General features: G+C 41.5%; 1 protein-coding gene across 1 annotated transcript in view; it reads left to right on the forward strand.

Annotated features, from left to right (window-relative positions):
* Positions 1-20,392, forward strand: part of adamts17 (ADAM metallopeptidase with thrombospondin type 1 motif, 17) — a 401,456-nt gene that overhangs the window by 71,386 nt on the left and 309,678 nt on the right. Inside the window, exon 5 of the mRNA XM_048615713.1 lies at positions 6,559-6,602. Coding sequence (XP_048471670.1) covers positions 6,559-6,602 — 44 coding nt within the window. The remainder of the gene's footprint in view (positions 1-6,558; positions 6,603-20,392) is intronic.

The following is a 20,392-nucleotide window of genomic DNA, read 5'->3' on the forward strand; positions in this document are numbered from 1 at the left end:
TTGGTTTGTTGGAGACTTGGCAGCTTATGCACAAAATTGGACCCGAGACAACAATGGTGAGGCCACTTTTAGAATACTGTGTACAATTCTGGTCACTTTTCCGTATAAGTTATAGGGAGAGGCTGAATAGGTTGGGCATTTTTTCCCTGAAGTGTCAGAGGCTGAGGGGTGACCTTGTATAAGTTTATAAAATCATAGAACATAGAACATTACAGCGCAGTACAGGCCCTTCGGCCCTCGATGTTGCGCCGACCTGTGAAACCAATCTGAAGCCCATCTAACCTAAACTATTCCATTACCATCCATATGTTTATCCAATGACCATTTAAATGCCCTTAAAGTTGGCGAGTCTACTATTTTTGCAGGCAGGGCATTCCATGCCCTTACTACTCTCTGAGTAAAGAACCTACCTCGGACATCTGTCCTATATCTATCACCCCTCAATTTAAAGCTATGTCCCCTCGTGCTAGCCATCACCATCTGAGGAAAAAGGCTCCCACTGTCCACCCTATCTAATCCTCTGATCATCTTGTATGTCTCTATCAAGTCACCTCTTAACCTTCTTCTCTCCAACGAAAACAACCTCAAAACCCTCAGCCTTTCCTCATAAGACCTTCCCTCCATACCAGGCAACATCCTGGTAAATCTCCTCTGCACCCTTTCCAATGCTTCCACATCCTTCCTATAATGCGGTGACCAGAACTGTACGCAATACTCCACGTGCGGCCACACCAGAGTTTTGTACAGCTGCAACATGACCTCATGGCTCCGAAACTCAATCCCTCTACCAATAAAACCTAACATACTGTACGCCTTCTTAACAACGCTATCAACCTGGGTGGCAACTTTCAGTGATCTACGCACATGGACACCGAGATCTTTCTGCTCATCCACACTATGAAGAATCTTACCATTAGCCCAGTACTCTATATTCCTGTTACTCCTTCCAAAGTGAATCACCTCACATTTTTCCGCATTAAAGTCCATTTGCCACCTCTCAGCCCAGCTCTGCAGCTTATCTATGTCCCTCTGTAACCTGCAACATCCTTCCGCACTATCCACAACTCCACCAACTTTGGTGTCATCCGCAAATTTACTAACCCATCCTTCTACGCCCTCATCCAGGTCATTTATAAAAATGACAAACAGCAGTGGTCCCAAAACAGATCCTTGAGGTACACCAATCATGAGGGCCACAGATAGGGCGAATAGCCAAAGTTGTTTTCCTAGGGTGGGGGAGTGAAAAACTAGAGGTCATGGGTTTAATGTGAGAGGGGAAAGACTTAAAAAGGACCTGAGGGGTAACTTTTTCACACAGATGGTGGTGCGTATATGGAACCAATTGCCAGAGGAAGTAGTGGAGGTGGGTAAAATTACAATATTTAAAAGGCATCTGGATGGTTATATGAATAGCAAGGGTTTAGAGGAATATGAGCCAAATGCTGGCAGATGTGACTAGGTCAGATCGGGATGTCTGGTCAGCACGAATGACTTGGACCAAAGGGTCTGTTTCCATGTTGTATGACTCTGTGACTCTAATTGACAATCATCATGTGATTATTATTAAACTATTAATTCAAGATTCTTATGGAAAACAAATTCCGCCGTCTTCCATATGAGATTTGAACCCATTTCCGATGGACATTTCCTAAGTTTCTGGATTAGTGACAATAGCACTACGCAATCACCTCGTCTCCTGACTCTGTCTGTATTAGACCCACATTTGTTTTAGTCAAATGTTTCCTTTTTCTGTATCTTTAGAAGCTTTTACAGTCTGTTTCCATGTTTTGCCAGATTGCATTCATATTCTATTCTCCCTTTGCTTTTCAGTTCCTGAGTCATCCTTGTTGTATTTTAAAAACTTTTCTGACAACTTTATAGGCATTTTCTTTTAACCTTATACACTCCTGAACTTAACACCCTTGCTTCAGATTGAACTACCTCACTTTCAAACATAATGTAAAATTCTACCACAGTGGGTCATTTATCCTAAAGGTTTTTTTGACAAGAAGTTTGTTAATTAATCATTTTCATTACATAGTGCTAAACTTTATAGCATGACCATTATGTTGGCTCCTCAACATAATGCTTTAGAAACCACCCTGATCACACTTCAGAAACCCATCTTCCATAGCTTAGTGCTCAACTAGTTTACCTAGTCGATAGGCAGATTGACATCACCTGAGATAACTATTTTGCTCAGACTAGATATTTCTCTAATCTCCTGATCAACATCATGCCTCACACTACCACCATTATGTGGTGGCTTATAAATAACTCTGACCAGAATCTGCTGCCGTTTGCTGTTTTTTTAGCTCCATTCAAACAGATTCCAAGTATTGTTCTTCTGATCTGAGATTGCCCATTACTAATGTACTGAAACCATCCCTTTCGCCTGCTTGACCTTCTTGACACATACCTACTTGCGAATGTTGCATGCATTCGGGTAAATTAATATTAATTTTTCTTTATGCCACAATTCTACTTTTGAAGTGTACTTGATGCTTGACTTTCTATTCATCCTTGCTTCTTTTTGACTTCTTGTTAACAACATTATTAGTTGGCTTATCCCTTGGGTTTCTGCAACTCCCAACAAGCTAGTTTAAACCTGCCCCAACAGCACGAGCAAATGTCCCTGCAAAGTGATCAGTCTCAATCGCACTAAGGTGTAACCCGTCCAGCTGCACCAGAAACGGTTCCAATTCCTCAGAAATTTGATGCCTCCCCCCCCACCACGCCAGTTCTCAATCTTCCTGTTCTTATTCTCACTTGCATGTAACACTGGGAGTAATCCTGAGATTGCTGCATTTGAGGTCCTGCTTTTTAAATTTTCTTCCTAACTCCCTGAAATCTGCTTTCGGGATCTCATCCCTCTTCCTGCCTATGTTCTTGCAGCACACCTTTGGATGGTACATACTGCTGCCACTTTGCTTGACTGGTGTAATGAATGAATGTTGAAGTTGGTGGATCTGTTGCCAATCAAGCAAGCTGTCTTGTGCTGGATGGTTTTAATTTACTTTAGTGTTGTTATAGCTGCACCTACACAGCTAATTGGAGAATATTCCATACCATTCCTGACTTACACCTCGTAAGTGGTGGATATATATTGGTGAGTCAGGAGGTGAGTTATGCACTGGAATTCCTAGTCTCTGACCTACCCTTATAGGCACAATTTATTTAATGGGTGGTTCAGTCCAGTCTTGGTCAATGATAATCCCAGGGTGTTTATGTCAGGGAGTTCAGTGATGGCAATGCCATTGAGCATCAAGGGCAATCATAAGAGTTGTTGGAGTCAGTCATTGCCTGGCATGTGTAGAGTTTGCCACTTATTAAAACATTGTGCAATTATCAATGAGCATCTCCACTTGTGACCTCATGGTGGAGGGAAGGTCATTGAAGAGGTTGAATATGGTTGTATCTAGGACTGAGGAATTCCCGCAGCGATCTGCTTGGATGGAGATAATTGACTGTCAACAACCACAACATTTTACCTTATGCCAAGTATAACTCCAGAACTAGCCACGTTCCAGTTCAGCTATACCGGTATAGCTACAACATTGACATCAACGGACAATGTGGAAAATTGCCCAGTAACATCTGGTGGACTCCCCTTGATTCTCAAATTCTCACTTTTGCTAGGAATCCTTGATGCCATACCTAATCAAATGCTGAGGTTGATGAAAAGGGCAGTCACTTTTACCTCACCTATGGAGTTCAGGTTGTTTGTTTATATTTTAACCAGTGCTCTAGTAAGGTCAGAGTTTAAGCAAACCAAGCCGAACCCAAATTGAGTGTCAGCGAACAAGTTATTCTTTTGCTCGTGTTACTCAATAGTACTGTTTCTGTAGCTGCTCAGTAGCACTCTGATGATAGAGAGTAGACTGCTAAGGTGGTAGTTGGCTGTGTTGGATTTGACCTGCTTTTTGTGGCCAGACATACCTGGGCAATTTTCCATATTGTCGGTTGATGTCAATGTTGTAGCTATACTAGAATAGCTTAACTGTGGCGTGGCTAGTTCTGGAGTACAAGAAACTGGTTGAAATCCTATAAATGCCATATTTTTCCAGTGTTGTAGCTTAGGTGGGTTCAACTGAGAATAAGCTATGATATAGTTGTTGCAGTTTTTTTTTCTGTTTTTTGAAGGTAACATTGGTGAAAGTACACCATCCAGAGTTTTTAACCAGAGTTGAGGAGGTTCAGTGGATGTGTCCTTTTTTGTGGAGGCCATACCACCAAGATCAAGTTGATTGTGTGCTGCTGTTGGAAGATACCTGCTACAGGAGGTTATGAATTGGCTGGTCAGGTGGGCTGATCAGTGACAAATGGAATTCAATCCAGATAAATGTAAGGTGATGCACATGGGTAGGACAAACAAGGCAAAGAAATACATGATGAACAGTCCGAATGTGGGAAACACCAAGGCTCAGAGGGGACTTGGTGTGCATGTACACTAGTCCCTTAGGGTGTCAAGACAGTTGGATAAAGTGGTTAAGAAGGTATATGACATTCTTGCCTTTATTAGCTGAGGCGTAGAGTTTTTAGAGTAAAGAGGTTATGTTGGAACTACATGAAATGTTGGTTAGGCTACAACTCTTGTGTGATATTCTGGAATCCATATTCTAGGTTGGATGTGATAGCACTGGAGGAGTGCAGAGGAGATTTACCAGGATGATCCCTGGGCTAGAGTGTTTCAGTCATGAAGAGAGATTGGACAGACTGGGCTTGCTTTCCTTGGAGCATGAGAGGGACATGTTTGAGATTATAAAATTATAAGGGGCACAGATAGAGTAAACAAGAAGAAACTTCTCCCCTTGCTGGAGGGATCAATGATCTGGGTGCATAGATTTAAAGCAAGGGGCAGTAGGTTTAGTGTAGATGTGAGGAAAATCTTTTTCACCCAGAGGGTGGTGGGAATCTGGAATTCACTGTCTGTAAGGGTGACAGAGACAGAAACCCTCAACATTTAATAAGTATTTAGATGTGCACTTATGATGCCAAGGCATACAAGCTAAGGGCCAAGTGTTGGAAAATTTGATTAGAATTGTTAGGTGGTTTTGCCCAGTGTGGAGAAGATGGAACAAAGAGCCTTTATCTGTGCTGTGGAATACTATGACTCTATACTGGCTGGTGATCGGGGCAAACCCTAGAAAAAGAGGAGCTTAAATGCTTCCTGAAGAAGAGTTTTGAAGGACTTTGTGACTTAGCTTAACGACACATATACTCATTGGATTTCGGAGTCAGTTTGTAAGATATGTCTTTGTTGCAAATAGTTTTCAATGTGCGAATTATAGTTTATGTTCACTCCATCTGCCACCAATGCATAGTAGTAGCACTGTGTATCCCTACAAGAAGCACAGCAACAAATTAGCAAGGCCCCTTAGACAGCACCTTCCAAATTGCAACAATTTGGAAATGGGATGAGAATAGCTGACTGGTTGTTTTTGACTGGCGTGGAAGTGATGGCTGAAGGGCCTTTTTCTGTACTGTAGATTTCTATGATTATACCATGGGGCAGGATATTAGTAGCTGCTGAGATTGTAACTGTTATGTGGCTTAGAACTATCAACATGCAGACTTTGATTCAACCTGGCACACACATCCATCTTGAAGCCCATTAGAGTAGCTGTCCAAACTTCTGGAAGCACAAAGTCTAATATCAATTTAAGAAAATACTTGTCAAAATTTACCTTTGTGACACTCCCATTCTAGGTGACTTATGTCATAAACCTCAGTTGCCCACCTATCTTCTGAAGATGTTAGAGTAAAGTTGGTGGATTTTGCAGTCAACATCCTACTCAGAAATCAATTAAATCAATACAAAATTAAACAAAAATTAGGTCACAAAAATCCTTTGTTTTGCTTTTCCTCTATATTAATTTTTATGATGTATTTCACCTTATAGGACATTTTGAAGGACACAGATATGAGACGGTATTCTAGTGTGCAGGCTACTAACACCCATGTGGCTCGTTAATCCACTAATATCCGCATAATTGCACGTCATCCGACTGCCTGGTTTGTACTATTTGTGTGATCCTTCTACTGACGTTAATGCTGTATTCTGCATCAGACATTTTATTATTTTAAAGGGATTGTATAATACAAGTTGTTTAAGGCTTTAAAGAGGTGTCGCTTTTGGTGGTTTGTGAAGATTCCACTGTAAGCAGTCTTTTTCATTGCTTTTAAATGTTAGATCATAATATTATCCTTTACAGTGCATCCTGTTGGTTTCAAGGACATTTTTGTCTCTATTTGGGGAAGTGGGTTGGATTTGTTTAAATCTACAACAACTAAAAAGACAATGGTCCGTAAACAACCAAAACAATTAGCTGGACCTTCTTTGCAATCCGCTGACACCAGCCAACACTAGCCTGCCAATTTGTGCCCACGAATGCCCAGACTAAGATCATTGGTGGGGGAATTAACTGTTTTCATCATACTTTCAATCCATTATTTAACAATCCATCATCCAGTGTGGACTTATGTTATCTAGTTGTGTCAGGGATGTATGAAAGCTTTATCTCTAGAAAGTTATTCCCTCTTCCCATCTATTTTCAGGACCGATTTCTGTGTACATAAAGATGAACCTTGTGATACTGTAGGTGAGTAGAAGTTCTTGAAATAAAAAATTTGCTTCTAAAGAATATACATTGATTAAAACCTGACCTTGAATTTAAAGAACTTGATCTTACATTTTCAAATTCCTCCTTTAAGCTTTTTCTGTAGTATTTTTTCATGGTGTTTGTGTAGAGAACTTGTACAGTTTCTTCTTCCCTTCCATGAACCTTCATTTAATTGTAAACATAGATAAAACCTCAAATAGCAAGATAACCTACTTTATAACCTATGATGGTAATGTACGTTACACACCCGCGCTCCTGAGACAGTCTGCACCCCACTCCCAGCCAATGGTATTTACCATTTCCTCAGACCTCCCCCTCACTGAGGACAAATGGTCAGTCCTCAGCAAAGGTCTCACATTCATTCCCCTGTACCCACACATCAACGAATTCCATACATGTCTGGATGTTGAACTCTTTTTCTGCCACCTCCGCCTCCATGCCTAGTTCTTTGACCAGGAGTCTAACCCACCTTCTACAGACCCCCTTCTGCCACCTCCAACAAACCCCATCCTCCTGGACACCACACCACGGCCTCCTACCTTCCCTCGACCTCTTCATTTCCAACTGCCATCAAGACATCAATGGCCTCAGTCTCTCCACCCCTCTCACTCACTCCAACCTCTCCCCAACGGAATGCGCAGCCCTCTGCTCCGATCCCGACCTCACCATCAAACCTGTAGATAAAAGGGGGGGTAGGGCCTGCGGTAATGGTATGGTGCACTGACCTCTACATCGCTAAGGCCAGGTGCCAACTCTCTGACACCTCCTCCTACCGGCCCCTTGAGTATGACCCTATCCCTGATTGCCAAACCATCGTCTCTCAGACCATTCATAATCTTATCACCTCAGGAGACCTCCCACCCACAGCCTCCAACCTCATTGTTCCCCAACCCCGCACTGCCTGTTTCAATGTCCTTCTCAAAATCCATGAATCTGACTGCGCCGGTCGACCCATTGTCTCTGCCTACTCCTGTCCCACTGAACTTATCTCCGCTTACCTTGACTCTGTCTTTTCCCCCCAGTCCAGGAACGCCCCACCTACATTCAGGACACTACTCATGCCCTCCACCTCCTCCAGGACTTCCAATTCCCCGGACCTCAAAACCTCATCTTCACCATGGACATCCAGTCCCTGTACACTTGTATTCCCCATGCAAATGGCCTAAAAGCCCTCCACTTCATCCTCTCCTGCAGGCCCAACCAGTCCCCCTCCACTGACATCCTTATCCGCTTAATGGAACTTGTCCTTACCCTCAACAACTTTTCCTTTAATTCCTCCCAATTCCTACAGACTAAAGGGGTGGCGGTGCGCACCTGTATGGGCCCAAGCTGTGCCTGTCCCTTTGTAGGATACGTGGAACAGTCCCTCTTCCACTGTTACACTGGCACCATCCCTCACCTCTTCCTCCCCTACGTCGATGACTCTATCAGTGCTGCCTCATGCTCCCATGAGGAGCTTGAACAGCTCATCAACTTTGCTAACACCTTTCACCCCAACCTCAAATTCACCTGGACCATCTCCGATACTTCCCTCCCCTTCCTGGACCACTCTGTCTCCATATCCGGTAACCGTCTCACTCCTGACATCTATTTCAAATCCACCAACTCCCATAGCTACCTGGACTACCTCTCCTCTCACCCACTTTCATTCAAGATTGCGATCTCTTACTCACAATTCCTCTGCCTCTGCCGCATCTGCTCCCAAGCTGGAGCGTTCCACTCCTGGACGTCCTGGATGTCCTCCTATTTCAAGGACAACAACTTCCCTTCTCCGTTGATCGAAAATGCCGTCAATTGCATCTCTTGCATTTCCCGCACCTCTGCGCTCAAACCCCCTCCCCGCAACAAAAATAAAGACAGAAACCCCCTGGTCTCCACATACCACCCACCAACCTCCACATCCAGCATATCATTCTCTGCCATTTCCGCCACCTACAGTTCAACCCTACAACCAAAGATATACTTCCCTCCCCACCCCTATTTGCCTTTTGTAAGGCCTGCTCACTCTGCGACTCCGTCTTCCGCTCTACATTCCCCACCAACTCCCACCACACCCGGCACCTATCCCTGCATTCGCAGGAAGTGCTACACCTGCCACTACACCTCCCCCCTCACCTCCATCCTAGGCCTAAGACAAACTTTCCATATCCAACAAGGATTCATCTGTACATCCTCCAACTTGGTCTACTGTATCCGTTGCTCACGATGTGGCCTTCTCTACACCAGTGAGACCAAGTGCAGACTCAGTGACTGATTTGTGGAGCACCTGTGCTCTGTACATGATAATCAACAACACCTTCTGGTTGCCAACCATTTTAACTCCTCTTCCCACTCCCATTGGTGACATGTCCATCCTGGGCCTCCTCCAGTATCACAATGATGCCACAAGCAAACCAAAGGAACAGCACCTCATATTCCACCTCAGGAACCTACATCCTGATGGCCTGAACATAGAATTCACCAGTTTCAATAGCTCCCCACCCCCTGCCTCATCCCATGTCCAACCATCCCTCTCATCCCCGCCTCCTTGACCTGACACAACCTGTCCATCATCTTCCCCATCTGTCTGTCCCACCCATTCCACTGACCAATCGCCAGTACCCCCTACCTGCATCGCCATCCCACTTACCTTCCCCCAGCCCCACGCCTCCTCTCTCTGTTTATTTCCCAGCTCCTTTCCCTCTCCCCAGTCCTGATGAAGGGTCCTGTTCCGAAATGTCGTCTTTCCTGCTCCTCTGATGCTACCTGACTTGCTGTGTTCCTCCAGCTCCACATTCTGTTGACACTAGCAAGTGCTTGATTGAGCTCCCAATTTGCAATATTTTTGATTTTGTAACCACACTCGTAAATGTCCAATTCTGTGTTCCACATTCAGGCCAATCAAGGTTTTATACAAAAGTTTTTGAAATGTGGAATGCTCTCCTCCAAAGGCTGTGGATGCAGTAGGCCAAATAAAACTTACAGGACAGTGATGAATAGTTTTTTATTTGATATATGTATCAAGTGATATGGATCAAATAGAACTGAGATACAGTTCTGCCATGAATTAGTTGAATGGTGGCACAGGTTTGAGGTGGAATAGTCCACTCCTGTTCCTGAAACTATTTAAAGCATAGTGTACTATTCTGCTACTAAAGGCACTACTATGTAACCTGAATTATTCCTGTAAGACCTCAAAGTTTAATTATTAGATCAAACTGAAGGCTGTGGAGCTGTTTTTCTTTGATTTTGGGAAGCTTTCTCTCTAGATTAGAGCCTACATTTTTTTTCTCTTTTTCAATGATGTTTAATTGTGGTGGAAATTTGTAAGCACAATACCAGAAATCTGTCAGATGTGCAACAACTGGTAGAATGGTGGAGGTAGATAGCTGAGGCAGTGTATGTGATTAGTGTACAAATTTGTTTTCTAAACTTCAGTATAATTTCATTTATTGCGGTGATCTTAGTTTTGTTAAAGACTGACCAGTTAATTCTGTCTCTTTCAAATTATATGTCCACATGAATGTGTATAGGTGATGGACATGTTTACGTTAAAGGAGCGTGTGATATGGACAACAAAAACAGAAATTGCTGGAGAAACTCGGCAAGTCTGGCAGCATTTGTGGAGCGAAAGCAGAGTTAACATTTTGAGTCCAGTGACCCTTCTGCCTTCTCCCCAGAAATGCTGCCACACCTACTGAGTGTCTCCAACAATTTCTGTTTTTGTTTTCAGATTTTTAGCATCTACAGTTCTTTGTTTTATTTTATGAAGTGGACAATTCACCATTACAAAATTGAATCAGAGGCTTTTTCTCCAAACGGTGTTCTATTTGTTTCAGTTGAAGAGCCCCAAAGTAACAATAAGAACATAAGACCATGGGAAATAGGGACAAGAGTAGGTTGTTTTGCCCCTCAAGCTTGCTCAGTCATTCAAAAAGATCAAGGCTAAACCAACATACCTGGCTCCCACTTCCCTGCCTTTTCTTCTTACTCTTGATTTCCCTACTGACCTTGAATCTATCTGTCTCAGCCTTAAATAGACACAACAACTCTACCTGTGGTAAGGAGCTCCAAAGACACTCAGAAAAAGAATTCCTCCTTCCGAGAAAAAAAAATTCATCCTTATCTGAGTCTTAAATTAATGCCTCTTAATTTTGAAACTATTCCCTCTGGTCATAGGTTGTCCCATGAGGAAATCATTGTGTCAATATTTACCCTGCCCCTTATGAATCCTATGTATTTCAATGAGATCACCTGTCATTCTTCTAAGTTCTAATCAGTTGTGTCCCAATCTGTTTAACCTTTGCTGCCCTGTAAGGAATCATCCTAATGGAACTTCTCTGAATTGCTTCCAATGAAGTAATATCTTTCCTTAAATAAGGGGACCCAAACTGCTCATAGTATTCAGATGTGGTCTCACCAGCACCTCGTACAGTTGCAGTGAGACTTTCCTACTCTAAAAGTCAAAACCCCTTGATATAAGGGCCAAAGTTCCATTAGCCTTCCTGGTAACGTCCTGCAACAGTGTGCTAGCTTTCTGTGTTTCGTGCACAAGTACCCCCAAGTTCCTTTATGTTGCAGCTTTCTGCAGTTTTCCTTCTGTAAACTGTTTGTATCCTCTCACAACCTGCCTTCTACCTATTTTTGTGTCGTATACAAATTCTGCAGCAGTACATTTGCTTCCTTCCTTTCTCCAAGCAATTAATGTATCTTGTAAACAGTTGCAGTCCCAGCACTGATCCTCATGGAGCCGCACTGTTCACAAGTTGTCAACTTGAAAAAGGATCCCTTATGCCCACTCGCTGTTTCTGCCCATTAGCCAATTTTCTATCCACGCCAACATAATACCCCTTACACTCACACCATAGAATGTTATATTATGACTTAACCTTTTGTGAGGTACTTTGTTGAATGACTTCTGGAGGTCCAAATAAAGTCACTGGCTCCCCCCCCCCCCTCCCTAAATCCACTCTGGTTTAGACTTGCTCAAAAATTCTAATAAATTAGTCAGCCATAATTTTCTTTTCATGAAGCCATGCTGATTCTGCTATATTAGGTTATGTTTTCTAATCCTCTGGTACTTCTGCAGAACCCAAGGATTTTTGGAAAATTACAATGAATGCATCCACTATCACTGCACCTACCTGTTTTAGGATGCAAGCTATTAGGGTCAATGGACTGCTTCTTTAGTGATGGTGATGATATTTAATTCCTTCCCCATATTCTTTAGTATTAGTGGGATGTTCGAAGTAACTTCCACCATAAAGACTAAGGCAAAATATCTGTTTAACCTCTCTGCAGTTCCTTGTTCCCCATAACCATCTCCCCACATTCATTTTCTATGGGGCCTCTGTTTACGTTGATGTGTCTCTTCCTTTTCACACTTTTAAGAAGCTCTTATTGTCAGTTTTTATACTCCTCACTAGTTTGTTCTTGTTTATTTTTTCTATTTTTATCATTATAGACCTGCTTTGCTCAATTTTGAATTTATTCTAGTCGTCTGACTTTTGCCTCCTTATATAGAACATAGAACATAGAACAATACAGCACAGTACAGGCCCTTCGGCCCACGATGTTGTGCCAAACTTTTACCCTAATCCTAAGGTCTATCTAACCTCCACCCCTAGCTTATACTATCATCCATATACCTATCTAAGAGCCGTTTAAATGCCCCTAATGAGGCCGACTCCACTACCCTCTCCAGCAATGCATTCCATGCCCCAACCACTCTTTGAGTAAAGAACCTACCTCTGACGTCCCCCCTATATCTACCTCCGCTTTAAAACTATGCCCCCTTGTAATACCTACCTCCACCCTAGGAAAAAGTCTCTGGCTGTCTACTGTATCTATACCTCTGATCATTTTGTACACCTCTATCAAGTCACCTCTCATCCTTCGTCGTTCTAAAGAGAAAAGCCTTAGCTCTCTCAACCTTTCCTCGTACGACCTTCCCTCCATTCCAGGCAACATCCTGGTAAATCTCCTCTGCACCTTTTCCAATGCTTCCACATCTTTCCTGTGATGCTTTTTCTTTCAACTTAATACTCGCTGTAACTTGTGTGGTAAGCCACAATTAGTTAATCCCTCTCTTAAAATCTTTCCGACTTACTGGGATATATTTTTCTGAGAGTCATGAACTACCTCCTTACATGCCTACCACAACGTGCTTGCTGTCATTCCTGTTAATCTATCTGCCCAGTTCACTTTAGTAACTGTATCCTCGTTTATTTTAATTTGCTTTATTTAAGTTAAACACAGTTATTTCCGACTCAAGCTTCTCTCACTTGCACTGAATATTAAATTCAACCATGTTATGATCACTATTTCCTAGGGGATCTTTTACTCTGAGGTCATTTATTAAACCTGCCTCATTACCCATAACCAGATCCAAGACAGCCTGCTTCCCGATTGGCTCCATGACTTATTGCTCTAGAAAACTATCCTTATTTCACTGTATGAGTTTGTCTTTGTAGCTACCCATTCCAATTTGATTAACTCAATCAACATTAAAGTCATCTCTTAATTATTGCTTTATTCCTTTTATATACTCAGGGTACTTGTTGATTTATTGCTGATGTTTGGGTGTCTGTACACTGTGACTAGCAATGCCTGGTTTCTTTTCCAGCTTCTTTTTTTTTTACCTTCACCCAAATGGACTCAATATCATTGAGCCAAGATTGTCTCTCACAGCAGTCCTCATTTCATCTCTTATTAAGAGTGCTTCCCACCACCTTTTCCATCCCTCCTGTCTTTCCAAAAAGTGAAATATCCCAAATGTTAAGTTTCCAGTTTTGATCTCCTTGTGACCATGTTTGTGTAATGGCTATGAGATGATATTCATTTATCACGATTTGTGCCATCAGTTCATCTACTTATTCTGAATTCTTCGTGTATTAGGATACAAAGCCTTGAAGTTTGTTCTATGATTGAATTTCCATACAATTTTGTGGTTCCTTGGTGCAATATGCCATTCATATGTTCTATTCCTTCTTTTTATTTTCTGATAACAATCAGCCCCGTTACTGACCTGCAATCCTAATTTCTCCTTTACCTTTAATCTTCTAATTTTCCATGCAACTGATCTCAAGCCCCCACTATTTAGTATAGAGTCCAATCTACAGCCCTGGTTATATGGTCCCATGAAGATAGGATTGTCAGTGTTGACAGTTTAGAAGCTTTTAATGGCAGAATGGTGATGGTATACCAAAAATCCTCCACTGTGTATTCGATTGCTTACCATCAAACATTTTCTCGACAATGAAAAACATTGATACTAATGTCACAGGAATGGACTTGAGATTGGAAACTAATCGACAAAATCAGCCCAATGTGTCACTCTGGGGCAAGAACTTCAGAGGGAATGCATGTTGCCCTAAGAAGAAAACTCTGAACTGAAATAGTCATCTCAGACAGACAATTGCAGCAGACTGTAATAATGACCACAGGGACTCAACCACAAGTTTTGACTGCAAAAGTGAGAAAGCCATCATTGCTTGAAACGGCATTATGAGTTTATCAAAATTCCGAGCTTCACTTTTTCTTCAGTGAACTCAAAGAGAATTTTCAGGCCTGCAACAGGACATTCTTGGAGAAACAGTAATATTGATTTTTGTGACTTTTATAAGTGAATGTTGTACCTCCAAAAATTGCATGTCATGCATGTACTTTTGTTTGTCTTTATGAATGAGAAGTAGGAGTTTGTTGCGTGTCTTGAGAGATAAATGTTTATCCTTTCTTCGGATGTAAATCTACCAGAAAACCTGGAGAAGACACAGCCCTAAAAGAGTGTAAATACTTTCTCCCTAAAACGCATCTTCCCCTAGTCAATTGGGAGGTTGGTGTAAAGGGAGAAATTCTTTGTCCTGTTTGTAACATAACAGATCCATTTACCTGTTTTAATTCCAATGATTTACTTGACTTGATTTTAGGCAGCATATTTTGATACAGAAATGTAAAAGATATTTTGATCTTTGTTTCCTTTCAGATTGCAGGTTGTTTATCCTGGTTTGACGAACAATGACTTGGAAATTGCACTGCTGCAGTCTGGAAAGTGCCCTAATGAGTGCTGCAAGTTTGATACAACAATTGGCTTACATTCATGTAGGCTTCTTGGCCATGTTGCATTGCCATTCATATTTGTTAATACATAGTTATGGCATGATTTCCTCCAACACAAGCTGTTTTCTTATTTGCTAAAGGCAGACTTCCCTTGCTAGTTCTGCTACAAACTCTACGTGTGGAAATCATATGTAAGAATGTATCAAAGTGCGGCTTTAACAAACATCATTAGTTAAACACGTTTAAATATGGTTTAGATGTGGATACATGCCAAGATAGTGAGTAGGTAAATCAATCGTTTCTGGACAAAATCTGATATGAAACTGACCACATTGTGATTAAACATTCACTGCTGTCCTAGATCATTATCAACTCCACTGGTCTGGACACCTCTGTCCAACAAAAGGTCAGACCCTGCCACAACGATCAACAGCAACCTGGAATGAGAGGTGATGATTATATTAAAGTGCTCTTTAAAAGAATTGTCCTTTGTGCTTATGAGGTAAAAGTGAGAGACCTGAACCATGATGGCTGGAATAAACATCTCGACAGGGAAGAAAGCAGAATAGTTTTGTTATAATCTGAAGAGATAGCACATAGCCTGGTCCACTTCCAGCCCATTTTCCTGTAGCAACCAGTTGGAATAAGAAATAATGATGCCAACAAATGAGAAAATCTTCCATAGTGGTCTAACTAACATATCCTATACCCTTTCAATGTTGAATGAGTAAGTTTGTTCCATCTGAATACATTAGGCAGTGTGTGTGTGAGTAATTTGTTTTAATTGTAGTGTTGACATCTTGCAAAATTTCCCTTCCATTTCATTTCTTTCATCAGAATTACTATCAAATTGAAAATAAACAGTAGCAAGAGATGCTTGGTCCCCGACCAGCACAGTGCCCGAGTTCAAAAAAGTCTGGATCTGGTCGGGGAGAGCTTGTTGGGGAAGGTGGCAGTTGGGCTTTTAATGACCGGTTGACCATTGAGATGCTTCTTAGAAGTTCTCACTTTGGTAAAATGAGAACTTTGTTGTTTAGTATCAGATTTTGTTTGAGAATATTAATATGAAGTGCTTTGGGCAGTTTATCACATTTAAGGTACTATAGAACTGTAAGGTGCTGTTGCTTATAGATTCACCAAAAGTGGTATGCAGATGGTGGATTGGGAGACATTTACATTGATTTCTGATCCCATGAAGTCTCATGCCATCAGGTCAAACATTAACAGAGGAACCTTCTGTTGATCAGCAACTTCCAGCCTAATCCATTGATAAGTCACTACTCATTGATGTTGATCACCTCTTGGAGGAAACACTGAGGTCAGCAGGGAGACTAACTATTCTTTTCCTCACTAATCTCCAGTGCACAGGTCTTGAGGAGACAAAGGTAAACACTGCCTCAAGGAAGAGTGTGAGTGGGCTTCCCAGGCATTTTGTTTATTCATGTGCTGTGGTGTTTATTGCTCATCCCAAATTGCCCTGGAGAAGGTGATATTGAGCTGATTTCTTGTATCGCTGTAGTCCTTGGGGTGTAGGGACACACTTAAGTGCTGTTAGGTGGGAACTCCAGGATTTTGACCCTGGAACAGTGATATATGTCCAACTCAGGAGATGGGTAGCTTAGAGAAGAAGTTGCAGATGATGGTGTTGCCATACATCTGCTATCTTTGCTGTTCAAGATGAGTAGCGATTAAGGATTTGGAAGGTGTGTTGGTGAGTCACTGCTGTGTATCTCGTAGGTGGTATTTGCTGCTGTACTGTGCATTGATGGTGAAGGAAGTAAATGTTGAATGTGGTGAATTGTGTGTCAATTAAGGATGATGTTCAAACTTCTTCAGTGTTGTTGGGACTGCAATCATCTAGGCGTATGGAGCATACCTTCATCGTACCCTGACTTATGCCATGCATATGGTGGACAAGTACTGGGGAGATCGATGATAAGTTACTTACTGCTCTTGTAGCCACATTATTAATATGGCTGGTCTAGTTTAGTTCCGGTTAATGATAACCCCAGGATGTTGGTAATGGGGAATTCGGTGATAGTAATACCATTGAATGTCAAGGGGCGATGCTTAGACTCTAGCATGGTGGAGATGTTCATTGCCTGGCTCACGTCAGCTACTTGTCAGCCCAAGCCTGGATGTTGTCCTGGTCTTGCTGCATTTAGATGTACAGTATTTCAGTATCAGAGGTGTTGTGATTGGTGCTAAACATTGAGCAATCATCAGCAAACATTCCCTCTTCTAATTTTATGATGGAGGGAAGGTCATTGATGAAGCAGCTGAAGATGATTGGGTTGAGGACACAATCCTAAGAAACTCCTGCAGAGATGTCTTTGGACTGAGATGATTGGCCAAAAACCACAACTCCTGATAACCACAACCATCTTCTTTTGTGCTCAGTATACCTGTAAACAGTGTAGAGTTTTCCCCTGATTCCTAAACCTAAAAATGAAATTGCAGCCTGGTGATAATACAGAACTACATGTGTGCCAAATGAATCTTAGCAGCACAGCAAATGACTATTTGGCCTGTCACTCATGCGCTAACTCTTTGAAAGATTTTGCGCCACACACCAGTTTTTCCCCATTATGCTGCAAATTAGTCATCTTGAAGTATTCCTCCTATACGCATTTAGTTTGCTCATTGGTAGATTCTTACAAGTTTCTTCCATTATTGACACTGAGATCTGAAGATTTTTAGCACTTTGTTTTCATTTTCTAGTTTAATATCTCTGCCTTAATATTGCAGCCTTGACTTGTCTATTCATTCTAAATTTTTTTTTACCGCTTTCAGAAGGAATAAAAACTAGCTAAATTTCATAATTTTCAAAAACTCATAATTAGGCTGGGTTTTTTTAAAATCAGCCAAGGACAAGTATAATCATAATTACAACGCATAGGATAACACGGGATCTTTACGGAGTTAATGATGACTCTAGTTTGTCCAGCTACCATATCACTGTTCTCACATGATTTACACCTTCCTCTGTATTATACTCAATCACAGCAGCAGCTGCTGATCTGAAGTTTGCTTGCTTGCTTCACAATGACTGGATCAAATTATACTTTGCAGAGAACATGCAGGTAGGATCACATTATATATTGCAGGCAAAATGTTGGATGTCTCTTGAACTTTGAGTGGACCAACCAAAAATTTACTTTGAGTGCTTGTTTTGCAAAGCAACATGCTGAGACTGATGGATAGCAAGAAATGTAGATGCTGGAGTCAGAGACAACACAGCGTGGAGCTGGAGAAACACAGCAGGCCGAGCAGGAAAGTTGACATTTTCGGTCAGGACCCTTCTTCAGAAATCTTCATTTCATCGCATCACAGCCAATTTAGCATGGCTAATCCACCTAATCTGCACATCTTTGGACTGTGGGAGAAGAGCAGAGCACCTGGATCAAATCCATGTAAACACGGGGAGAACATGCAAACTCCACACAGACAGTTGCCCAAGGGTGGAATTGAACCTGAGTCCCTGGCACTGTGCCGCAGCAGTGCTAACCACTGTGCCATCGTGTCATGCCACTTCCTGACCTTTTGGAAAAGCATACTGGATACTAAGTTTTTCCAACGTTTGCACTATCTGGAATAAACAGATATTGATTACTCAGTTACACATTCCTGAAAGTCAGTGAGAATAATCATATGTTAACTTTTCTTTATACTTTCTTCAAATCCTGTGAATAAGTAATAGACCACAAGTTGCGCAATTGAAAGTTTTTGATTCTTTTAAGCAACCAAGGCAAGCATGGGCTTGGGTAGCATTAGTCCGCAATAACTGCATTAGTCTTTCTTGACTTGTTCTCCATGGACTATTCTGATTGTTCTTCACATGTGGATTCTTGCACAAGGAAAACGGAAAACATTCACAGGAAATGGTGTGGAGTTAAGATTGCATTGCACTGGCTTCTATCCTGACCAGAGGCTAGGATACACACGTGCTGTTTAACTCAGATATCTTCCTCCCATGAGTGGATTCTCAGCCAATAACCATACTAGGCTCCAAAGAAAAGTTCCCAGTGATAATGGGTGTGCATGTTTAGAAACTGTCTGCAGCAAGATAATGAATCATTGTGTAAACATCTTCAGTGCCTGGTAAAAAGCATTTAAACTCCACTTTAACTTTCTGGTTGTAAAGAGAATTTTAAATTTGTGCAGCTCTGATTTAACTTGAAACATACCACTTAAATGTAACTTATTACCAAATCATTTTTGCACACAAATGATTTACAAAACCCCTCAACATGTTTCATGTCCTGCTGAACAGCTTGCTGTTATTGCCAAGAACAACAGCCCTGATTCTAACTTTCCCCAGCTTGACAGGACATGCGGGGATTACAATAGAGACAGTGTATGATTTGCCATGTTCGCACTGAGCACATGGCCTGCTCCATTTTAGTAGAAGCATTTTGAGCAGTCAGAAGAGATTATTGCCCCATACCTTGACAATTAGGCACTGAGGCCTGGTACATTAAAATGAGGCATGTAGGGCTAAATTTCAGTATGGGAGGAAGATGCTTCAGTTGTACAGAGCCTTGATCAGATCCAGTTGGAGAACTGTGCTCTCTTATGAACTTTGGCTTGGAATGATGTGCAGGGGAGATGCTCCAGAATTATATCAGTGGTTAGAGGGTTAATTTCTGAGGACAGAGCACATATAATAGGCTTGTATTTCCTGGAATATAGAAAATTAAAGGTTAACCTAATAAGGTGTTTGAATGAATAAAAAGATTCAATTAAGTAGATGCTGAGAAAGTTTGCTTTGGTGGGGAACTCCAGACCAAGGGAAAAGGGTCTAACCTTAAAATTAGAAATAAAACAGAAATTTCTGGAGAAACTTCGTTGGTCTGGCAGCATCTGTGGAGAGAAAGCAGAGTTAGCAATTCAACTTTGACCATTCAGGAGAGAAATCAAGAAGCAGTTTTTCACAGAATAGTGGAAATCCAGAACTCTTTTCCTCAAATCTCTTTGATGATTGAGACCAGTTGTCATTTTAAAGTTTGATATGAAATAGCTACTCTTTCAATTTAGAAAATTGCCCCAACTTCTAGATTTCAACAACTAAACCCTGTAAAATTGATCACTAACTTCTGATGTGAAGCTGGAAACTAAGCCTATGATTTCTGAGCAGTTTGTGGTAGACCATCATTTGGGAGCTGTTTTTACTTTGACTGTCCATATGTGAAAGTACCATTAGCTAGGAAGAGTTTATTTCAAGTGTTCATTTGTAGGGCATTTACACCTCTTAAAACTGCAAAGGGCTCTCACAGATGTGTACTTGTCTGGGATGAATAAGCGAAACTGTCCCCAGGCTTGCACATTACTGGTGGGTCTGGAACCACCAACTGAGCTGTCTTGCTTTGACTTGTCATTTAACTATTTATTTTGTCTGATCAGTTTATTCATTTTAAATCATAAATGCTCATTTTATAGTTCGATTATTTTTGGCCAGGATTACAGAGTTTATGGCAAAATATCGAAGTCAAATTGATTCAAACTGTTCCCGGCAGCTGCAGAATCGTCAGCACTACAGATAAGTGTCAGCCTCAGAAACATGTAGAGAAGCAGCTGCTGGCTATATAAAAAAAATCGGAAAATGTAAATAACAAGAGGATAGATACACTGAAATAAATAACTTAGGGTGCAACTGAGAATTGCGGAACTGCCTCCAAAAATAAAACTAAAGTCTGACACTAATACTGAATAATTATGAACCTGAAGTGCAC

Source organism: Rhincodon typus, chromosome 33 (assembly GCF_021869965.1).
Source record: "Rhincodon typus isolate 14 chromosome 33, sRhiTyp1.1, whole genome shotgun sequence".
NCBI classification, from domain to species: Eukaryota; Metazoa; Chordata; class Chondrichthyes; order Orectolobiformes; family Rhincodontidae; genus Rhincodon; species Rhincodon typus.